General features: G+C 41.2%; 1 protein-coding gene across 1 annotated transcript; it reads left to right on the forward strand.

The window, feature by feature from the left end:
* The first annotated feature begins 6,979 nt into the window (after positions 1 to 6,979).
* Positions 6,980 to 23,545, forward strand: LOC306697319 (golgin subfamily A member 7-like). Its single transcript, XM_079161149.1, has 6 exons — positions 6,980 to 7,031; positions 8,472 to 8,597; positions 11,995 to 12,147; positions 14,322 to 14,423; positions 16,333 to 16,385; positions 21,852 to 23,545. The coding sequence occupies exons 1-5, from the start codon at positions 7,023 to 7,025 to the stop codon at positions 16,372 to 16,374; spliced, it is 432 nt and encodes a 143-aa protein (XP_079017275.1). The 5' UTR covers positions 6,980 to 7,022; the 3' UTR covers positions 16,375 to 16,385; positions 21,852 to 23,545.
* Positions 23,546 to 23,781: the final 236 nt, after the last annotated feature.

The following is a 23,781-nucleotide window of genomic DNA, read 5'->3' on the forward strand; positions in this document are numbered from 1 at the left end:
ACGTCGTGATGTCACTCATTGGTTTGTGGACTGACGATTTGAAGACATTGTGTTTGACAGTTTGACCGCCGCAATCTTGGATTTTGTCCGTCGCCATCGTGGCTTTTTGCAACCAATGAACGGAAGTCACCATATTTGGACTGCGGAGGAGTAATGTAAAGACGCAGCCCTAAAGCATCCCCTGCTTTATGGTCTATTTGACTCTAAAAGGAACATCATTTACTAAATGAACATCATGCTGTATTGAAGAAGACTTGAAACTAGAGATTGAGACCATAAACTCATGTTTACATGAGAGAATAAGGGAGGGAAGGGGATAAGGGGGAGAATAAATCAAGTGAGAAGTAGAGCCATTTTCTCATAGACTTTCATACAATCTGATTTATTTTTGCAACCAATGGAAATAATGCACATTTAAAACACTTCCGCGTTGGCTTCACTCTTCAAAGTCGGAGGTTGCCTGCCTGGTGCGAAAAGGCACATCAGAGGCAATGCAGCACGGGTTTATGCGTGGACCATACCAAGAGCTCCTCCCTTTCAATGCTGTCTCCACGATAAGGCCCTGTTACAGCAACCTGACCATAAGGAGCTAGCACAGAGATTGCTTAAACCTCACAACAAAGACTACAGGGATGGCCAGCTCATAACTACAACATAACTAGCAAGATGATCTTTTGCCTGCATATAGAAAGCGAACAAGCTTTAGTTCTACTACAGGACTTACATGATTCTTATCCATTCTGGATAAATAACGTGACATCTGAGCTGCTATGCCCACATATTTCTTCAGTCTGTAAGACCAGCAGAGCTGCTACTCTAATAAAAGTCAGAGACTCCCACAACTCAAGGGGTCTTTGTACACAGAAGAACAGAACATGCATGGTACATGCAGTATATACACTGGAGGCAGGTGTGTAGAGGTAAATAGCGTGATAATAATAATGTTGCAGTTGCAGTCTGCGAGTCAGTCCCGTTACCTGCTGCAGGGAACAGCTGGACATTTTAAATGAAAGTGTAAGAGACATTTGTGTTGCTCATCAAACATTTAATGCAAATGTTAAATTATGATTCAGGATGTGTTTTTCAAAGTGGAATCAGTTTTTGCACAAAGTCTGCTTTGTTTAATGGGATGGGTATGTTGCAACGGACGACAACATTTATGTACAACATCTGTGTGTATCTAACCAATCAGCAGCGCATGATTGTTTGGTCTCTTCCTTGAGATACACTGCCAAGCTTCTCATTTATGCCCACTCTCTTCAACTAATTGCAATAGTACGTCTACTGTAACATGAGTTCTGTTCCGCAGCACATTTGTGTACCGTAAACTTCAAATGCAGTATTTATATTGTTGACATGTGATCAGACCAAAAACTCTTAAAAGTTGCGTTAGAAGATTAGCTTAGCAAAACGGCACAGCTTAAAACCTGCATGAGCTTTAAATAAAAGCCGTTCACGCTACTAAAACACATACTATGAAGCACATTGTTTGAGAAATTAATAAATAAACATCTAATTTGTTCCTCAAGGTCCACTTACTAGCTTTTGTTAGAGCTTTCAACCATATCTAGTGGTCTTCCTAAGCAGATTTGCTTAATAACTAAGGAATTCAGTAATTATTTTTTAGGATAAGAATGAGCTTTTATGCTAAATTCATCTGGCATCTGGCAGATATTGACATGATTATAAACACGACTTGAGTCCAGTATGCAAAACATATCAATTATTATTATTATATCATAATTAAAATACCAAATGAAGTATAAAACACTTTTGGGGTATTTGGCTTTGTTTTGGGGTTCTGTAATTTCCTCATAATTCTAGAAGTTACCTGAAAGAAATGATGCAATTTGGCACTAGTTACAAGGAAAAAAGCTCACTTTGGACCCAAGTCATTCAGTCACTACTCTGGTAAAGCATTACTTTATGGGTTCTTGATTTCTTAATCATTTCCTCTGAGATTTATCCTGAAAGAACTATGTCATTCAGCACTAATTACAGGGGAAATTGGAATATCCCTGAAATGACCCAAATAATAATAATTTATTATGAATATGTACAGTATATATTTTTATTACTACGAATATATGAATATATGCATTATTCCAGAAAAGCTTTATTTTACGAACATCAACATTATTTCTATTTTCTAATAATCAGGTATTTTTCCTGACAAATATGGTCACAATCCTGAACAGCTTTGGATGAATCTTCATATAGTTGAATGTATTTTAAATGCTGCATTCATTGGAAACAAGGTTTTGTTCTGACAGTACATACAGTATGGTTCTGCAGTTAGCAGATGGCGTCAGCAGCTAACACTTTTACATCTCTGTTCTATACTTTTAACCAATTCACTCTTGTCTTTCTATTCAACAAACAACAACAGATAGGCCAAGAAAAAAAGGATTGAAATGACTTTTCGTTTACTGTGAACGTTTTGGCCACTGTTTTAGTGGAGGAAGGTTTTGGTCATTGGAACTGTGAAGGAATGGCCAGCTGCAAAGATGTGTGCTTGTTAAGTTGGACATTTGGGTATAGGTCTTAAATGAGCAGCAGAGTTATGTGGGTTATAAGCACTCTCACACACAACACTATAAAACTGTCTGGATTTAACGGGATGATTAATGCCTCTCAGACTGCAGAATGAAATATGAGGTAATCCGACTCCCCATTCCCAGTCAAAACATGCCCAACATGAGGGCAACCCACATCCTGCTGCAATGAATGAGGGAGCTTTTGCCATTGTGCGTCTCAATTTGCGCCACAAAATAAAGATTACATTTTCTGTCAGAAAAAACAAAGTGTATAATATTACTTTTGGGTGCAACGGTTGTGTGTGTCAGCACATAACAGGCCATGTGGACTCTGACTTTGATCACTTGTATATCTTCACCAAGGGCCAGTGAAACAAAGTGGCTTGAGGGGAACACTGCTACCTATACAGGAAACGGTGACTTAACCGAGGGACTTAACAACACTAAAATGATAAAAGACACCCTAAACAGGATATTAAACAGCTAATAAACATTTAGAGGCATGTATGTTTCCCTTTAAATCCTGCAGGCATCTTGAGGAAAGTGATTGTTTGAATTTCCACGGTCTGTTGAATGCATACTGTCGACCACAACTGATGCAAGTGAGTCATATGGAGGTGAGATAATAACGTCATGCCATTAGACTGGCAATTTGGGGTGGCATGAGGGACTCCTGGTACACATAAGCCATGTGTGACTGAGGCATTCATGCATGAAATACAGTCAAACTATCAATTCTGTAATTTATACGTAGCTTTGAAGAATATCCCAGCTCTTTATACTCAATTTTAGAAGGCTAAATTAAAAGATTAAATGATTAACCCACAGTTAATTTGCCTGTTGTCTATGGTGGTTAATGCGGTTGTTGATGAATGCCAATGACTAAATAATTATGTGGGCAGGTGCTGAGATTTCTGGCTTTCATTTACCAGCCGGATTTGCAACAAGAAGTCCAATGCTGGAATTTCAGCACACTCCTCCGCATGCTGACATTTTCAGCTGCTCAGCAGTAGAGGCTCTATATGAAGGAGAGGAAATGGCCTAATCATCAATAAATAAACAAATAAATACATGGGCATTGATTAATAAAATAATACGTGTTGAGACATAAATCATAATCAAATGCACGAAAACAAATGATGTATTATTTTTGTATATGTGTAATAAGTTGGGCTGTACTTACCTCAATCTAGAGCCATAGACATACATGAATATATAAAAAAAGAAATGTAAATGTAGAAATAGACATCTGATCAATTACCAATTTGTATTTATTTATGCATTTAATTTAATTTCAGCATTTATTATTAATAAAGTATTATGTATTATTAAATAATTACCACGTGTATTTAGTTATTTCTGCATTTATAACCCTAAACCTAACCCTTATCAGAATTTCAACAATTCTATTTATTTTTTTATTATTTGGTGCATTTTTAGTCCTTCCTGAGTGATACATGGTTTAAAAGCCTTTTTCTCAAAGCAGAATACTTATAATTTCTGTTCTGATTTCTCACTCGCCAACATGTGCCAGATCTATTGAAGCTCCTACAAGCTGCCAATAGAGGTCACTAACAGGAGCGGACTCCTGGATACCTGTTTATAACGTGAACATAGTAAAATACCGAGAACAGACGTCAGAAACAGCTCAGCACTGCTGGTTCATGTTCACAGCAGCTTGGAGCTTTGGGGCTCGAGGGTACATTAAGGGGTAAAAGGATTCCAAATAGCAGCACAAGAAGCAACTTCCTGTCAAGGACATGCATTTAGCAATGCATTCCACTTGTAGATCCTTAGTTGTCAGTCAATTGAATATAAATCTCAGTGAAAGGAACCAGCTTGTGTCTGGATGAACTCCTGCATGTGTGGATCTCCGGCCAAGGCATGAAAGGCCTCACCGAGAGGTGGAGCGCTTCAGAATGAGGAGATGGAATACGGAGGCCAGTCACATGCTTAGCGGTGGAAGAAGCATTGACATTCTTTACTTCAGTAAATGTTCCAAAACCACAAAAGAAAACTATTCCATAACTTGTAAAAGTCCTGCATTCTTCAGGGGGAAAAAGAAAGTGTTTTGCTTATTGTTACATGACTTGGATGTTTGAGTTTTTACACAAGACGGCTCTTTTCAGATTTATCTGTTGAAGGACGAAAGTTTCCTAATTTACAACGGGTTTAGAAAGCAGCTATGGCGTTAGCAGTTTGATACGCTGAGAAAGTGCTTTTCAACGAAGTGGACGAGGAAGATCATGTTTGTGAAAAAAGCACATGTAATTGAAAGTAAAATCAAAGTAAAATTACCCATATATAAATGTTGTTATTATTCATTATATTTTGGGATAATTATTTCTGATGCATTAGAATGTAAGCAGCATTTTAAATTTTAAAAACATTTTACTTTTTGTATTTGGAACAATAGCATATTTTATAAACTGATGATTTCCCTCTACAGTACTTTAGTATAAGTACCTCAAAAATGTACTCAAGTATGGTTCTGAAAGACATACTTAGTTATATTGCAAAACCGACAGATAAATTGCATCAAGAAGTGATTTGATCTTTGGATACTGTCTGGAGTCTGGACACGGGGTGCTCTTTAAAATGGTGATGCTAAAATCCCCTTTTTTATCTTCGGTGTGAGGTAGTCTTTTTAATTTGTCTCTACCTTTGGCGGTAAATACTCAATGCTTGAGTCAAGATGTGAGTGATTGTGGTTAAACACAAGCGCTTCAGGCAAAGTCATCAAAACAAAGAATTACCAGAAAAAAACATAATCGTGCAGATTTCCCTTCACAGATGGAGGTTAACCTCTACCCCTCATGTTCACAACAATGCTGTTTGGTGGCCAATTTTTTCTTTCCACTTTTTTTTTTGGCGGAGGGGTTGTGCTTAGTGTCCCTCTAAAAGTGACATTTACTGTGTTGAATGATCCAGCTGCGGTTCTAGGGAGGATGTATAGTGTTTCTATTAGAGAGCCACTTCAGGCAGAGCGGCCTGAGCAGCAGTAAAACTATTGTCGTGGGCTGTTAACCAGCATGTGTTGTAAATGAATGGCCCAAATGGTGCTCATTAGTGGTCTCTCCCACACCAGCCACCACATAGGAGAGGGGCTTAAAAGGCCCAGCCCCATGCCAGGAGACAAAACAGGTCCAGTGCAGGAGCAATAGTTGCATTTTTACATTTATACAGATCCACTAATTACCCACTGAAAGGCAGGATCAGGCCTTGTGATGCATGGGATGGCAGGCTGTGAAAAGAAGCATTCCTCACAGACAAGGCACTCACATCTCAAAAGTGAACACCAACCCCTGACATGCTGTGAAAATCTGTCTTGACTTTGCCAAAGTTGTTATACTTTTTCTCTAATTCCCTAAGAGGCATGCAGTGAGGGTCATTTTTCTGCTGCTCGCTGTCAAACTAATTACACTACCTTGTGTTTTTAGAGGGCTTTAGTGACTGGCTGACTCTCAAACAACAAACCCCTCTGGATGGTCCCAATATGTCTTCCAAATATTCAAGTAATAGCTATATTTTGCATGGTGTTCTGTTTTTTCTCAAACACAGGAAGCCTATTTGTTTCTAGGCTTGGAGCCCTTTTCAAAGATGGGTATACACTAAAATTTGAAAGTGTATCTAGTTGCACAACCGCAGCTGTCGAGGTCTGTGATTGTCTGAGGACAGAAACATCTGCCTCTCTCGGGTATAAAGGCTTAATGCTGTTGTTGAAACAGAAACCCAAAATTAGGTCAGTGTTGTCCTCAGACTTCATTATCAAACAAACAAAACAAAAGCTTCTGAGTCGTATGATGAATTCATGTCTTATTTAAAGGAAAACACCAGTGTTTTACTGCAATACTTTGGCCTGTATAACCATTTTAAAAAGATGCTGTATATTCCATCGGTGTTCATTCATTTCAATAACTTCCACTTCAGTCAACTTGCAAAACTGTTATATAGTTGATATAATCACGTTGTTGCACTGTAACATTTGCATTTATGCATGATCATTCAGTCACAAGTATAGACCGATTTATAAAATGAACTCTGCATTACCACACAACAGTGATCTATGTAACACACTGAAGGAGGTATCAGATCCTTTACTGCATTAAAAACGGTACTGATATAAAAAAAACACAAGTATCATGGGAACGATTTCCTTTCAGTATAGAATTCAAAGTACCCACTATGCAGGCAAAATATGTATATTATTACATATTATATCATTAGATTGTTACTACTGTTGTATTAACATGTTTATATTGTATCTTGTTTATATGATGTTGGGCAGTGTATTGTATGTTATTGTTTTATTTTTTTAATCTTAATCTAAAAGTAATTATATTAATTGTTTTAAAGACTTTGTTGTTTGAACGGTACTCTACAATCGGAACCTTTGTTATTGCACAAAGGTTCCTCCCCGGAAAGGTTATTTTGTAGTACATGCTAATAGCTTCTAGCGGAAGGTAAACAGAAATCTTGATCAACATGGCAGAGGTAAACTAACGTTGATAAAACCGTATTTGTTTCGCACGTCAGTGGTGTGTGAACAACTCTTTCCTAATGTCTGATTTCAGGACTGTTTTCTGGACGTGCGTCTGATTAAAAAGCTGAACAGTGACAGCTCTCTGGTCAGTCGGTAACTTGACGAGTTAACGTTAGCATCATGTTTATCGTGACTACTAGCCTTAATAATTGTATCATTGTTATTAACAAGCTAGGGAGTTCATAAAAAACACAAATGCGACATTGTCGCTAACATGTTTTTATTCTTTTTAACGAGGAGCGAAGCTGCATAGCGGTAGTTATATCCGCGTAGTTAGCTGGATTTGAGAAGTGACGCTTCGTTAATTGGCAGCGTGCTGATTGCACATCTGGCTACACAACTGGACCACAGGGTAACACACTGGCTCCAGGGAGTAACGTGACATCATAGAAACTTTGCCTCGTGACAGTGTAGAGACGGTAACGCTAGTGTGCGATGACAGTAGTCCTTCACTGCCATTTATCTGCTAAACTCCAACGTTAGCTCACAGCAGTTAACACAGCAGAGCGAAGCAGCGTTTACATGCTCATTCTGCATGTACATCAGATGGTGGTCTAGTGCAGAGAGGACTAGAAGACAAATCAATTTCCCTAATCGATGGCAGAAAATGAATAGACACTCATATAATCAATACATAATTAAATGTATGTATGTAATCTTAAAGTAGGCCTTTGTGAAGATCAGACATTATGACAACAAATGAAATGGTTTTCCTCCTGTGACATATCACGTGGCTCTCTACCTTAGGTGCCCCCCTTGTTGGTACACATAACACCATGTTTTCATTTAATTATTAAAGATTATGACCAAAACACGTGCAACTTGCTCCATGTTATTCTGTTAAACAATAAATAAACTGTAGAGATAATTACAAACTTTTGTTACACACTCATGATTCTTTTTTCTTTTCTTTCCACGAATATTGTTGTTTTTGTTCAGCGTCTTTTTAACAGGCCTTACCTCACATGCATAGTGTTCTTTTTTTATCAGCATATGCAGCCATAACTCTGACTCTCATCAGTCAACTATAACTTTTTTTAAGATTGTAAAGAATATTGTTCCACTAGCCAAAGATACAGCAGAAGATGTAAGAAGTGAAACTATAATAGTGCGTATTAACATGTCATTTTATTCCAAGTTGTTTTTGTACAATTCTTATTGACAGTCTTTGTATGCTAAATCACTGAAAACATGGTTGTGGTGTATATACGTAAAAGTGATACTTTATGGAAGTCCCACAGCACTTTCAACTGTTTTTATTCTTTCAGCTTGACTCTACGTGATACAAACATAAAGTTACCGTTAATGAAACCTGCTCGGTGATGTATAGACAGAGGGGTGGTGTATCAATGTATATTAATAATAATAATTGTCGTCTCCTGTACTCACAGACCCACAGCTTGCAGGACATGAGGCAGCAGGCAGCCGTCGCTGCCAAAGTCTTCATTCAGAGAGATTACGCCAACGGCACCGTGTGCCAGTTCCAGACCAAGTTCCCCTCTGAGCTGGAGTCCCGGGTAGGACGCACCTCCTCACTGATCTTCAGACATGACTTGTATAGATTCCTTGTGATGAAGATTATATCGTGCATGAGAACACTGAGGATATTTAGTTTCCCACTGAATCCATACAGACTCCTGGAGAGAGTACAATCCAGTCATCTAACACATGAGGCTGCTGCTGTTACTGCTGCTGTGCACCGACATTGTGGGCAATTTGTACAGTGTGGTGTATGATTTGGTTCCAGCTCTTGATTATAAAATAGAGCTGGCAACTAGAATTTGACAACTTGAAACTTAAAACTCGTGAGAAATGTCTTAAACGTGGCTGCGCTGCATTTTTATGAAATAAAAAGATAATCTGGCCTTGTGTCACATCAGTCGGCCACGTCCGGGGGCCGCCTCACTCCTTCCTTCTCTCTTTGCAGTCTTTTATAGAACTGAAGCAGCATCCGGCAGCTACCATTTTCCCTTTGACACTTCTTCTGTTACTGTGATGGCAAAGATGTATGGACTCTACGCAGCCAGGAACATGCATTATAATCGCTCTGTAGACTACAACTGCCAAAGAGAATAGTGATGTACCTCACAACAAACAAGCACACACACACACACACTGCCTCACCTCAAACAAACTCTGCCTCACACACAGTCATGTAACAGATGCTACAGCAGTATTTCCATGCATATGAATTGCAGCCTTTATCAGGATCATCATAAAAAACATTCCAAAAATAATGGTTGGCATGAAACTTTTTAAACATTTTTTATTTTAATCTATAAAAGACAACCACACACATCAGTTTCAGTCCAGACTCTTAACATCCCGACCAATGGAAAGAGCTTCAGCATTTGTTTATTGACACAGATTATTGTCCATTTTCATTTCAGAGCAAAAATATTACTGTGGCTGCAAAAGAAAATATAGAAAGAATTAAACATTATCATTACACACTGCTGAAATGGAGCATTTATCAGAGCAAACTAATTACCTAGAGTGTGGCGGCCCGCCATAGTTTCACAATGAACTGAAAACATTTGTGCACTTCTCAGGTGGGGTTCGCACAGTCTGTCTGGGGGATTCAGCTCAGCGGGTCAGGTGTGGGAGGATCCCCTCGTGGGACCTCTTCCTGGCCCTCGTCCACTATATTTCCTCAGTGGCGGTACGCCGGAACCGGCCATAGGTTGGCCTCTAAAGGCCCGGGGAGAGGGGGGGGTCACGGTAGTTTACAGCACCGCTCCACACTTAGTGCTTGCTGCGCTCTCTCTCTCCGGTGTCCTCAGCCTGTGCCGCTGTCGCCAACGCGTCTTGAAACACGGACCCCTGTCTGCTTTACTCATGCTCTGTGGGTGTCACTTTTTTTAGGAGCAGGCACCGGCAGTGATGTGGAGGAGGAAGAGCAGGTCGCTGAGACCCAACAGCCCCTAATGCCACGTTAAAGAAGGTGCCAGCCAAAAATACTGTTCAGAGTTCGCAGGACAGAAGGCTTCAGTTTTTAAATGCGTGCACCACATGAAAGGAGCAGCCTCAGAACACTTAAACCACTCGCTGGTGGTTTATTGGCACTTCCCTCTTGATTGGGTGGTCTCCCATGTTTTCCGGTAGGACTCAGTTCACACAGACACACTGAACTGCCGGACAAATGAAGAATGCTCCCTCCTTTGGGATCAAAATGACTTCCCACGTATATTTTTCAATGTTTCACTGTAATCCTACTTTAAGAAATATGCAGTGTTATGCCAAGCTGTTCAGTGGCTTCCATTTTTCATTTATGCCTCTTTGTACGATGTTTGCAGAACCTCATGTTGAAATATCGCTCCAGTTCCTTTCAGCCCGTGTTTGGTTTTACCATGCAGTTCAGCTCTTGATTCGCTGAGGTTTGCACGCTGTAACATCATCATTCTTGCACATAACTATCTAAGGCTGCGGACTATGTTATTTTTGGTAGTTTGTTCCTGTTTTAATGCTTTTGGAGAATTGCACCAAAGAACTGGGAAAGCACTCAGTGTTCTTAATGCATTTGGCAGCTAGATCGCCAAACCGTTCAAGAGAGTTTCATTTATTAGGGACCGACAGTGTTCACTCACCTTCCGTCTAATATGTATTTCATCGTTTCACATCATATTTAGTGACCGTTACAATCAAACCTTGGGTAGGTAGTATATTTTAGAAATATAAAATTATTTTCACATCCCCACAGCCATCAATAGATGAAAAAAATGGACGGTATCTGTGGCTGTCGCACTCATTGAGCATTACCAGAGTCTTCCATAAGCTATTACCTTTACAGCTGTATGACTGATAGCTGTCTGATGACTGTTTGTTCGTATTTATAATTTGGGGGAGTGGCTTTGGAGGGATTTAGCGACTTTTGGAGCTCATGCTGCAGTTACTTTCATTGGAAAAGAGTTCGCAACACTGGGCTGGGTTTTTCTCTTGAATCTTTTTTTTTTTTTATCTAGCTTGCTCCTTCTGGTTTCTCCAATGTTTCCTTCCCCAACTTTAAGATAAATCCCTCATCCTCACTTGAGTTTGTAAGCCCTGTTCAGCCGAGCACAAAATCTTAACATTTTTGGAACGCTAGACATAATGGAAAGACGTTCAGACGGCGAAATGTGGTTTGAATTGGAGCCTTTGAATCAGAAAATTAGAAGGAGAACAAAGGCTCTCAATGGCGGCAATCAAACACGCCTTAGACCACTGACGTGTTGGCGCTCGTTGTTGCATTCCTCGGTCACAGGGGAGCAGAACATTGGAGGGTTTACAGAGGCTCAGGAGGCCCTCACAGGCTCCACTTCTGGTCTGGAGGCTCCTTCTTTTTTCCCCCTCTGTATCATCACCAGATCCACTCTGGAGTCAAAACGGTCTCCTAGTCCAGCAGCTCTTCACCCTCCATCCGTCTTCCCCGTAGCAAGCCTCAGTTTGAAGGAATTTGTGAGAAACACTGATTTGATTATCAGCCAGTCTTGGTTACAGTTGGAAGCTGTCTGCAGTCTGCAGAACATCAGAGATATGTCTTTATCTTAGTCCAGGTGTGCCTGTGCCAAGGATCAACATTCCTTCCTGCATTGTCACTGTGTGTGTCCTGCTTCCAGCACGTTTGTCCTGTCAGTTCTTAAGTGAGAACATTCACAGAGCATTTTGCCAAGGCATCCCAGTAATTCCAGGGGGTGTTCCAGTACGGGAAGGTGGCCCAGCAATCCCATGATGTATGACCAGCCCAAGAAAATACACCTCCTCATTTATCTAGAGATGGAACGAATGGAAGGAAACAATCTGGTGCTAGATGAGTTTCCACTCGGATATCCCAACAGAGACAGAAAGCTCTCAAACACTTCCAGTCCAAGTCTACATTTGGCTCTGTGCCTAAAGGTTTTAACCCTTTGATCTTTCTTCATGTTTCATGTGGTTCAGATCGACAAGCAGCAGTTTGAGGAGACGGTGCGGACGCTGAACAACCTGTACGCCGAAGCGGAGAAGCTGGGAAGCCAGTCGTACATTGAAGGCTGTCTGGCCTGCCTTACGGCGTACATCATCTTCCTGTGTATGGAGACTCATTACGAGAAGGTGAGAGACGTTTCACCTGTGGAGCACTTTACGCCCTTGTCCTGCACCCCGAACGAGAGTAAATGAAGAAAACAGCATGTAAAATGCTAAGGAATGCAAGCTTTGATGCTCGCAGTACTATCCGTGTGAAGCGGTTACCTACGCCGATGATGTCGGGTCTGGGCTGGGCCTTTTCGGAGCATTTTACCTGACCAATAGTTCTCTTCATTTTGAATTACCGGTATAGGAAGGAGAACAGGGTGCGGTTTACATACGTAGTTGCAATTGACAGATTTCTGCTTGTGTTTGCAACCAGAGTAGTCGCTCTCTGGAGCCTTGTGATTCTTTTGAACTATTTAATAACAATGAGTGTCAATCAACTTATTGCTGTAGTTAGAGGCGTCTTCAAACCTGCCTCTCTGAAAAAAATCAGAGGGCCCTCTCCTAACATGAAAGCCCATAAATCAACCAAAAGCAAAAATGACACATACATCAACAGAACTATATACAGATTATACAAGCAAACAGATGGTAACATATTAATGTGAGCCATGTGGGCATTTCTGGAAACAATTTCTAACCACTACATAATGAACAGTCTGTGGTATACTACGATTCAAATATACTGAATCACTGTAGTACAAGACAAATTGTGGTGTAAGAAAAGTGTAAATGTTCTACAAGCTGTTACAGGAGACATTCCTCATTTAAACGACCTTGAGTCATGTCATACAATATGAAAATCCACTGAGCTTCATAGTGAAACTGTAGTAAGTGGTGGATCACTTTTTCTAAACCTCCACACCTGAGTTGGGAAACAATATGATTGTTTTCTTTAAAGTGAGGAGCAACAGGAGAAGTATTATCGGCATGTCTGATTCATGTTGTGTGATCTTTATTGGTGACATGGCTGTTCATTATGTAGTCGTTCTGTTGTTGTCCATATTGGTTTGAAATTGTTCTAGATTTGCTCTTTAAGTCAGTTTCCTAAAGGAGCCGTGTGTAGGATTTAGTGGCATCTAGTGGTAAAGTTGCAGATTGCATCCAGCTAAACACCTCCGCTCACCCCTCCCTTTCCAAGGGTGTCGGAGAACTACGGTGGCCTTCAGGTAGCGTAACAGCACCCTAAAATGAATGAAATTATGCATGGCCAACAAGACTGAAAGACAAGGAAAACCAAAAATAAGGTGACATACAATAGTTTTATTATTCCTGCAAAGTGTATATGATTTAAAAACGTTATTTGGCTTACTAAATAAAACTAAGCAAAACACGTGTGTTGAACCTTTCCAATGCAGTTTAACAGTCGCACACCACAATAGTTTCAACATCCGAAATAAATCTGGTAAGATTGCAAGTCCTAACAAACTTAAAAACAGAATGGCTTCAAAACTGATCAATTCATTTTCAACTGTTTTGTATTTCAAATCAGATCTGTCTGTCCGAGAAGCATGCTCAACAAAGCTTGCAATAGAAGACAGAATAGAGACGGAGCACAGCGCTTCTGAAAACCACGACCTCAGGAAAGGAAAACAGTCAGCGCCACAATATGCAACCGAGGCCTGAAACGCAAACAAATGACCTGTAGCTACCTAAAAGCATTAGATCGCAGCACCCCATGTCTGCCAGGGGTGGAGTTGGTAACTAAAATGATGATGGAGGTTAGCTGTTAGCAAGCTAATGTTAGCTATGTGTTAGCAAGCATCTGTAATTAGAGAAGGCACTTGCTCACATAATCTTGTGTAAATGCTAAAGTAGCCTGTTCACGGCCAGCTCTCTGCATTGTGCACACAACAACCAGCCAACTCTTCCAAGCCTGGGGGGGTAGAGAGGCATGCCCAAAAGATACGCCCACATTTCTGCTCAGAAGGAGATACACACCTTTTTTTGAAACATTATGGAAGACCTGAACATCAACAGGTTTTTGGAAACACGCAAATATCGCCAAGCCTACCTTTTCAAGAAGGTGGTTGAAGGAATGAAGAGGGAGGCTGTGTTTGCCACTGGCTTAAATGCAATATTAGTGGAATATTCACTTCTATTAGTCATGTGAACAGCTTAATAGCAATATTGCCTTTTTTTGGTATATGGGTAATAATCGGAATATATTGTGCTTGTAAACGTAGTCACTTATTCCAGGTTTGCCATTCCTTTGAAGACACGTATGTGAAATTGTGATTGCTGTGCCCTTTTAGGTTTTGAAGAAGATCGCAAAGTACATACAGGAGCAGAATGACAAGATCTACGCACCACGAGGCCTCCTGCTGACCAATCCCATCGAGAGAGGCCTGCGAGTCGTATCCTACCAAAAAGTGTCGTAGTGCTGTAGCCGGGAAACACTTAGTTCTCTTCACTCAGCTGGAATTTTTCCTCAACCTTAACTGTTGAGCCTTGTGTAACTTTAGAAAGAATCTGCGAACAATGATGCCTGAGGCACGGATCAGACGGAGCGTGTTTTAGCAGCCTGTTGCGGCTTTTTGTGATTGTTTTCAGCGGCCGTTACGTTACTGACCGCCTCTTTCCCGCCCTGTGAGCGTGTGGGCACTATTAACTATTAGGAAGCGTACAGTTCATGGTTTGTGTTACGCTTGCATTTGGTGTTTGACTTTAAACTTAAAGGAAAGGTTTTTCTGTCTGATGGGGCCTGAATTACCAAAATGTTCAGGCATTTATCTGACTCAAACTCAGATTGTCAATCATAGCAACAAATGACTCACCCACAAGGTTTAAAGCAACAATGTTTTTACAAGAAACCAAAAAAAATCTTGACTGAGCTTGTCCGGCAAAGAGGAATGATAAGATGAATATTTGGGGTAAATTAAACGTGTTAATCATACCCTGAGATCAGGAAATGTGAATGGAATCCCACCACAGCTTCAGGTTGAACAAGGAGCTTTCACAAGTCACATGAAGTGATTTACGGGCCTTCTGCCCCCATCACGTCTTACCCTCTAACTTCTGGCTGAAAATGGAAAGCAGCAGTCCGTGCAGCTTACAGGAAATCCAACGCTATGTAGGGATACCCTATAAAAACACCAGATAAAAGTTACTATGTAATCCATAGCATCTGTGTAAAATCAGCGGGTGCACCAACATCCTGGCTCTGCCAGCGAGTGTGTGTGTGTGGGGTGACTCAACATCTCAATTAATTGTAACTGGGCGGCAATGAGGGATTAGGGATAACAAAATATGACTGAAATTGTTCACAGCTGAGCTTTGTTCCTTCTCTCGCCCAGGACTCTGTAGCGTTGCCAGTGATCTGGATTATTTCTCCGACACTGTCGGGCTGCTGTGCTGACTTTGGCACAGGAGCGCCGGCAGATTGACAGGAATGTCTCACCTGAACCGATGTGACTGCTCAATACTACCATCTGAGTATTTACATTCCCTTTTAAGACTGAAACCTTGTTTTTACTTACACGTGGCACTGTGGTGCAAGCCTCCACAGATGGCACAAAAGTCAGAGGTTCGCAGCCGAGCAGCCTTCGTGCTGGACGCGCAAGCTGAGATGTGGCAAGTTTCAACCTTAGGCCGGCTTCACTAACACGAGTATGATCCTAGCTTGAGGGGTTGAAGTCCTTTCCAAGCCCCCGGGAGGTGAGAGTAGTTAGGTTTAGGGTAAGAATATCAGGGTTAGCCAACCAGAGGCAGAGTAGGGCGGGTCATGCTTTTGCCGTAGTGTTATTACATCATTTTACATAATTATTAGCGATGTGCTTCTGTTTGATGCACGGACAATGTATTTTGGAGCAATCATGGGGTAATCTTATACTCGGAAGTCTGACTTTCATTTTGCTTCGTGTGCCACTGAGCAACTCTCATAGGAATGGAGCTTTGCCTCCAACGCTGTATTGGGTTTTCGTCATTCATCCATGATCCTTCCTCCTCATGTTAAACACAAACTCTAAATATGCTCATGATGGTGAAGCCCGATTTCAGCTTGAAGAAAGTCATGCCAACAATCTAGTCAAGTCTAGCAAAATATAAGTCAGCTACTGCCACAAGCAACAACCACAGAAAGGCTTGAAGGTAAGATGCTGTTACCACAAACACGTCCAAACTCTGTTTCATGCTCTGTTGATGAATCAATAGCTGCTGTACCATTTTAGTTTGTATTTTGTTGAAGACTATTCAGTTGGCTTTCATTGAATGTAAAATTAGTCCGACCTTGCTTTAAATGTGCTTCCTTGACTGAATCCTGTTCAGATTGAGGTTACCATGTTTGAAGAGAGAAGCCTGACGAGATAAAAGCTGCTACGGTGAGTCTGGTAAATAATATGTACAACGACTTTAGACGTTTTTTTTTCTTCTTCTTTAACACTTTCTGTCTAATACAGATTTGTTGCTGGGCTGTTAAGTATGTACAACACAAACACGCACACATTTTTAAAGCGCACAAATACATTTTTTCTAATTATGAGTCACATTCAGCACAAAGAAAAAGTGCTGGCGTCAAAGAACGGTAAAAAAAGAGGGCTCACTCTTTGTGTACCATTGCTTTCATGCAGAATGCCTCCTCTGCATTCAAAGCAAAATCCCACATCAAAGTTTAAAGCCTCTTCATCTGTGAGTAATAGTGGTTAACTGCTTTACAGTCAGGAGAGCTGTTTCATAAAGCATTTAAAGGATTTCTGCTTACTTTATGACTTCACGTTGCATAGAACTCTGTGTCATTTGCTTCACTGAAGGCTATAAAATATGCACATGGACTACTGTCGGAGTGCTGCTGTCCAGAGCACATGAACAAGCCAAACCCAGCAGCTGAACCCAAACAGTGATCAGGCGTTCTTTGAGCACAGCACACACCAGCAAATCTGATTTATTTCTCAAATGACATCTTGAGACAAAGTAATCGGATGGTATTTCAATCTGTAGCTCAGAGGTAGAGGGAGTCGTCCCCTAAACGGAAGGTCCGTGGTTCAATCCCCAGCTCCTCAAGCCCACATGTTGAAGTGTCCTTGGGCAAGATACTGAACCCCAAATTGTTCTCAAAGGCTGGGCTTGAATGTGCATCCCTTTAGATCAGGGGCGTCAAACTCATTGTCACTCTGGGGCCGCATCATGGTTGCCCCCAAAGGGCCGGTTGTCAGCGGGGGGGGGGGGTGCTGCTCGCAAGGGGAGCTGCTACTGCCGGACCTTCGTCATCGGCGGGGGGGGGCTGCTGCTGCTGCTGCTTGCGGGAGAGCGACTGTTGCGTCTCCACCACATACGCTGGAGATGTGCACGCGTGGATCGGAGAGGAGCTCCGCCGTGCACGATACAGAGAGCAGAGGATATTTGTAAATTGTATCAAGTCTGACTTTTAAATTTGTAATTTTTTTTGCTGGCAGATTGTTTGACACCCCTGCTTTAGATCCTGATGGGCAGGTGGCACCTTCATGTTGACATGAAGTGCACAGCTTCTTGAGTGGTCGAAAGAATAGAAAGGCGCTGTATACACGCAAGTCCATTTACCAAGTCCATGCCAGAAAAGCTGACCGTACATGTCTTTAAGAAGCTGGAATCAAACTATCACATTGTTTAGTTTGCTGGCCGCCAGGGTTCTACCACATTGAAATCCTGTGGGTGGAAGCTGGAGAGTCGGCCCTTAGTTTGAAAGCATTGCTCATCGGTGAGATACTTGTATTTGTGTCTCCATCAACCGAACACAAACTGTAGCAGATACTTCTCTCTTTTTACATTATTGTTGTTCGCATATTTTGTTTTGTTGATGCGACTGACTCTTCTAGGGAGCCAAAGAAAGCAACACCAGCAAAACAACTACAGATCCCATGAGAACAGCTTGTCTCGATGACTAATGCTAACCAACCCTTTGGTAGATGTTTTTTAGATGTAGCACCTTAAAGTAAGAGACTTCTACATTGTACACAAGTTTAATTATCTGCTCGTTTTTTTAAGTCTTTGGACAAAAATACAGAATGCAATGCAGACGGACGAGACGAGAGGAGAGACGGCAGCAAGAGTGAGACAAATTGAGAGTTGTGGTATGAAAATATAACGTGAGCAGAACATCACAAGACAAACTGCATCAAAGTACTTTGTAGGTATTCATTTGGGGAAATCCGCTCCTCCCCTGCCCCTCACGTTGGCACTGGTAGCACATAAACTTCCTTCTGTTCCTACCTTTCACAATAAAAGCCATAGAAATGTACGCTGCATCGCCGCTTACCAGGCGGAACTTAAATGCACTCTCAGCATTTCGCTAAGAACAAAATAGCTTACAGTATTTATCACAGAAATGCATGTCGTTACTTATTATGGCTGGACCACCGGCCCACGTTGATCTTGCGGGGTTTTTTTTTTTTATTACTGTATTTTTATTTACTTTTTTCAGTTGCTGTTTCACTGAACAAAAATCGCGACAAAACTTCGTTAATGACAAAAATACAAATAAACATAAAAGTGAAAATAAAATAAAAATATAAATAAAAAATAAAATAAAAGGGGGTCACCATTCACTCTTTAAAACGTTGATCTATTTTTTTCAGGCCACCTGAGAACACTACTCATCTTTTCCCTTGTATACAGTCCATTTTCTTCAGCATTGATCATGGATCCCTGCTTTGATCCTTAGAAAAAGAGTACATTTTTCCATAGAATATATTTCCTCTGCAATGTCCAGCCACTGTCCTGGGCTTGGAGGGTCACATTTCATCCACCTCCTTGTGATGGCCTTTTTACTTGCGAGTATCAGGATTTTAAAGAGATAGATGTCCTTCTTTTGAATTATGTCTCCAGGTATCAATCCCAGGTACACAATCCGGGGGTCCCTGGGAATCTTGTAGCATAGGATCTCCTCCAGAGTCTGAATAACTCTGTCCCAGAATGTTTGTATTTTTATACATGTCCAGAACATGTGTGAGTGGTTAGCATTCATCTGCCCACACTGTCTCCAGCATGGCTGCTCTTTACCCAATTGTTTATGTTTTATATGGGGTGTAATAAAAAAGCGGATTAACTTCCAACCGAATTCCCTCCATCTTCTAGAGCTAGTGGATGTTTGTTGCATTCTACAAATGGAATGCCAATCACTCTTCGACAGTTCAACGTTCAGTTCTACTTCCCATTTCAGTTTTACATATAGTGTGTTTCTTCCGTTTCATTTTTGTAAACTCCTGTACAGTTTGGAAACCAACTTTGGGGGGTTTGTTTGTATGCACCTGTCAACACTTCAATCACTTCATTACCTTCTTCTTGCACGTTTTAACTGTGCGACAGCTATGGCATAATTAACGGGGCAGAGAAAATGACGTCTAGTGTTTTTTTAAATGTTGCTGTTTGCAGGCTGTCATGCAGTCTACTAATAAAGGTTTTTCTTATCTTATCTTATCTTACTAAAGTCTGTCTACAGCAGTATTAGCAGTGTACTGGCTTTTATTTCTGCTTTCTAAATGTAAGACTGGTTCCCAATCCAAAGGCTTTTAATTCCTAGAGATACTGTATCTGCATTGTGATACAATAGGCAGGACGGTGTCCACAGATGGCTTTGATATACCTGCAGATCTTTCATGGCCATTGCCTCAAGACCACGGCTCATCTCCCATAAATTGTTTAATTCACAGTAAATCGCTTCTTTTTCCTGCGGTGTACTGAGGGGAAGTATGTTTTCATGGAGTCATTCTGGGATGTGCTGGGCCCAAAGTCATACTGAAAAGTACTTTGCATAGACGCTGGACGGGGCCCAGTCTGCACTGTAGCGTAGACACTACCGTCAGGCAGAGTAAGACATACCCCATAAATATTTCACCTGTGGGGAATGTTGTGTTTGGCAAGTGATTTGAGACCATCCACCCCTGTGGATGGATAACCCATTGGCCTGTTACCGTACAGAAGCATATAGGGATTTATCTTCCCATTTGAAATTCCTGCTGAGCGCCTGGACACATAAACATGTCCTATTGAGGAATGTAAACCCAGGACTTTTATAAGTAGCTGTTGAAAGAAAAGTGCATTGGAGCTTTGCCATGGTCAAAGACTGGATAAACCACAGCCAGTGAGCAGACAGTGTATCCATCCTTCCCAGAGTTTAAGCTCCTCTATCCTGCCATGGTCTCTTCCTCTCTGTCTCATGCCGGCTCAGACTGATACACCCGAGTATCAAACAGACATGAGCCTTTTATTAAAAGTCATATTCGGCCAACAAGTCATAATTTATGTGTAACCTCACCCCCGGGCCACTGCATCATTTTTGGAAAAATGGTCAAGGAGGAGCTGAGAGATTTAACCACGCCCACTTTCATATGGCGAAAGCTTTGGTGCAGCGTCGTCAAACATGATGGCTACAGTAACTTGGAAAATAGCAATACTGAATTTGATTAATTTACTGTTTATCAATCACGAGCCGGGCACAATGCTGACTTTTTACACTGGGCCGATCTAATACTGTCAATTACTCTCAATATTGAGGGGGGTTACAAGCGTCCCCCTCCCAATTTGGACTGATCTTTGTTGTTGTTAAAATCTGATTGGCTGTCGTTTCCATCGTGAAGGTGACCAACCGGGACCAGTGTTCCAGCTCACCTCGGCTTTCCCGGGCCGCTCTTGTTTTGATCCAGTGCAGTGACGACGCGCTGCTACACACTAATGAGGCACGTGTCAGGAAGACATCCTAAAGAGTGTTAAAGGTCCTCGGCGTTATCAGATCGTCTTTATACCAATAAAAACTGTATTAGCGTTAAAACTACTGCCCCACACCTTTCTACTGAAGCTCTCCGTGACCTCGCATGTAAGACCTCTCCATCTCAAAGTCCTAGACCGGATATCAGTCCCAGTGCTCAGCGTCCCTGCTGTCCACCGATGTCAGTTAAACAATATTTGCACAGCTTTGCGTTTTTTTCCCCCTCCAAATTATTGATGTTTTAGTTGAATGAGCTACTATTTTTTTTTTTAAAGCCATCATCACGTGTCTGTCGAGATTTCCTTCCTCATTGTGGCTGAAGGCCTAGCTGGCTTAAATCCGTTTTTTTGTTTTTGTTTGGCTGGGAGCCTCTCAGGTGGAGGGCTGAACAGCATGATGGATCAGCCTCTAGTGGGACGACTGCACTGCAGGAAAACCAGACTTGGCCCAGACGGCTCCTGACTGCCGAGCGTTCGTTCAGATGCAGAAGGCGCCGTGTCGGTGTGCCGGCATCTCGTCCAAAAGATGTTCTGCTCCTGATGAGGTGTTGTTTGGCTCCGCGTACAAACTTGCTGCTTAGCCACAGCACGCTAAAAGAAACCCTCAAACAAAGTCGTGAATTAGGCTGCACACATGAGAGCATTTAATGTCAGTGGGGAATGTCGGACAAGGCAAATGCATAAATGGTATTTATCATTAGTTTGTTGTTCTTTTACTTGTCTGTAAATACTTTTTTTCCTACCTGCCTACAGTACAAACTAAATGTTTTAACATTCAATAAAGCATTCTGAGGATTGTACAGCACTTTGGTCAACATATATTTACTCATTCTTTATAAATACCTGACAGAACTATACCTGCTTTTGTTATTAGTACCAAAGACTGATGCTCTCCCATGCAGTGTCTCTGTGTACATGTGCTACACATCTCTTAGTTTGACTGGTCGTGTGAGCCAGGCCGTTCTGCAGTGCTCTGCTTGTGGTGAGCCAGCAAGCAGAAAAGATCAGTTCCAGTGTGTCTCTCTAAGTTTATACGTAATAACGTTATCAATGACTGCATTGATATGAAGAGAATGTTAGTTGTACTAATCTATCTGTTTCTGTTTTAGCTGTTTGTCGGAGCAGAGCTACCAGGACCACAGCAGCCCAGCACCAGTACCCACCTCCCAGAGGACCCCCCCCCCCCCAGACCTGCACCCTTAATACTGCGTCTCTACAATCTAGCCTTTTACACTAACTATCATTCAGAGGAGCATCCTTTGTGGCCAAGTTCACTTATTTAACTATTATTGTGTCATTATTTGTGACATGACTTTCCCCGTGCATTATGAGGGTCGTTATTAGGTTGGAGAAAAACAAATTCACGTACACAATTTATTGACAATCTTCTAGCCATGACTTATTATATTGTTTAATTTGGACTGAAAACAACTTGAACTTTTTTATGTTTCTTTTTGGACACTCCTTTTTGAATAATTAAGTGAACTGAGAGGGTAACTTATTTATTTTTTTTATATATAAAGGAATTCATCCACACGCTTTAAGTCATTGTCTTAGCTGAACTGAAGATATCATTTCATCAAGAAATAGAAGTCTGGTTATTACAGTTTATTTGCTTTATTCTTATTTGTGTATTCTTGCAGGGGAGTTTGGTAGTTTATCATCTTTTCTGCATGTGTACTTTGTAGCATTTGACCTTAACTGACATCGCTTTGTCTAGTCAAACAGACTCTGACCGTAACGTACTTCTTTTATTTATAAAAGAAAAGCCAAAACATGTGCTCGCTCTGTATTAAGCATATCATATTATTAATGCTGCTCAGTTTTTTTTGTAAACTGTGCTATGCATAGTGTTTTGGTGACTACTGTTCAGTTTTGACTCGTGGTGAATAAGCATAAATTCCTATATTGTGAGGTTGCCTTTGATCGAAGTAATCAAAGTGCTCTTGTTAGTTGACAGTGCCTGTGATGGTTTTGAATGTTGCCTTTGTCAAAGTCTAAAGGGCTGGTCACCCCAGAGTCTTCCACAGATCTTAATTCATTCCAATGGAATTTTTTTCCGCTAGCAGTGGATTTGCACCATCAAATTTAGTTTAACCTGCTCTGTCCAAGTATAAGTGGTTCCACAAAAGAACAATGGTTTGTAGACAGTAAAGAGACTGGAGTCAATGGTGCACATATGTCCTTTGAATAATCTGTGTGGAGTTATTATCCCGTTAGCAGCTAGGGGGAATCAACAGAGCAGGAGAGGGAAAATCTCCAGCCGGTGGGGTTAGCTCCAGAGTGTTGCGTTAGCTCACCAGCTGCAGCAAGGCCCCAGCTAGCCCTGCGGGTATAGTCACTGGAGCTACGTTAGCTAGTTTCTAAAGACAAATACTTTGCATAAATACACAGATTAGTTTCACTGCACCTCTTTCTGGAGTGACCAAACCTAAACTGTTAAATCATGTCAGTCACAACTTGGCTTTGTTCACTTATTGCTAAAAAGCATCTTAAACCTAAGATGATGATTTAATGTCATTGAAACCTTAACAAAGGTTGAATAAACTAGTGCGTATGGCTGGTGAATTATGAAATAACTACAAGTATAGATTTCTGAATGGCATAGCTAGCTGTTAGAACAAATATCTTGATTTCTAAATATGTAAATATAATTGTATTCATAATGTTTTGATTTAGCTCATACTTTATTTATCTGGACTTCTGGCAGTTAGACTTTTCTATGTTCTGTTTTTCAGTTGAAATCCAACATGTTACTAATCTAAAACTTGTATGCTAACAAATAAAACGTGTACATATTTTACATCCTGCTGGCTTCTCTTATTGCACCTTTTATGCTGCCATTGACTGCCTACTGATCCTCACTCACGACCAGTGGCGGCTGGTCAATAGAGGGCCATGGGGCCTGGTCCCACCTTGAGCTCCCCCCCCCAAAAAAAAGAAGAAAAAGAAATCCTGTGCTTTTATTTTGAAGCGGATTTTGTATGCAGCCTGTCTGCACGTCATCTCCGCTTGTGTGCACGTCTCAGAACGCTCAGG

This window comes from Pholis gunnellus (genome assembly GCF_910591455.1).
Source record: "Pholis gunnellus genome assembly, chromosome: 6".
Taxonomy (NCBI): Eukaryota; Metazoa; Chordata; class Actinopteri; order Perciformes; family Pholidae; genus Pholis; species Pholis gunnellus.

Bases quoted from the DNA above. Each gene is read 5' to 3' on its own strand.
- LOC306697319 (XM_079161149.1), top strand. The intron at 12,148-14,321 runs GTGAGAGACGTT...GTGCCCTTTTAG, and splicing joins TGGAGACTCATTACGAGAAG to GTTTTGAAGAAGATCGCAAA. The intron at 14,424-16,332 runs GTATCCTACCAA...AATCCTGTTCAG, and splicing joins TCGAGAGAGGCCTGCGAGTC to ATTGAGGTTACCATGTTTGA.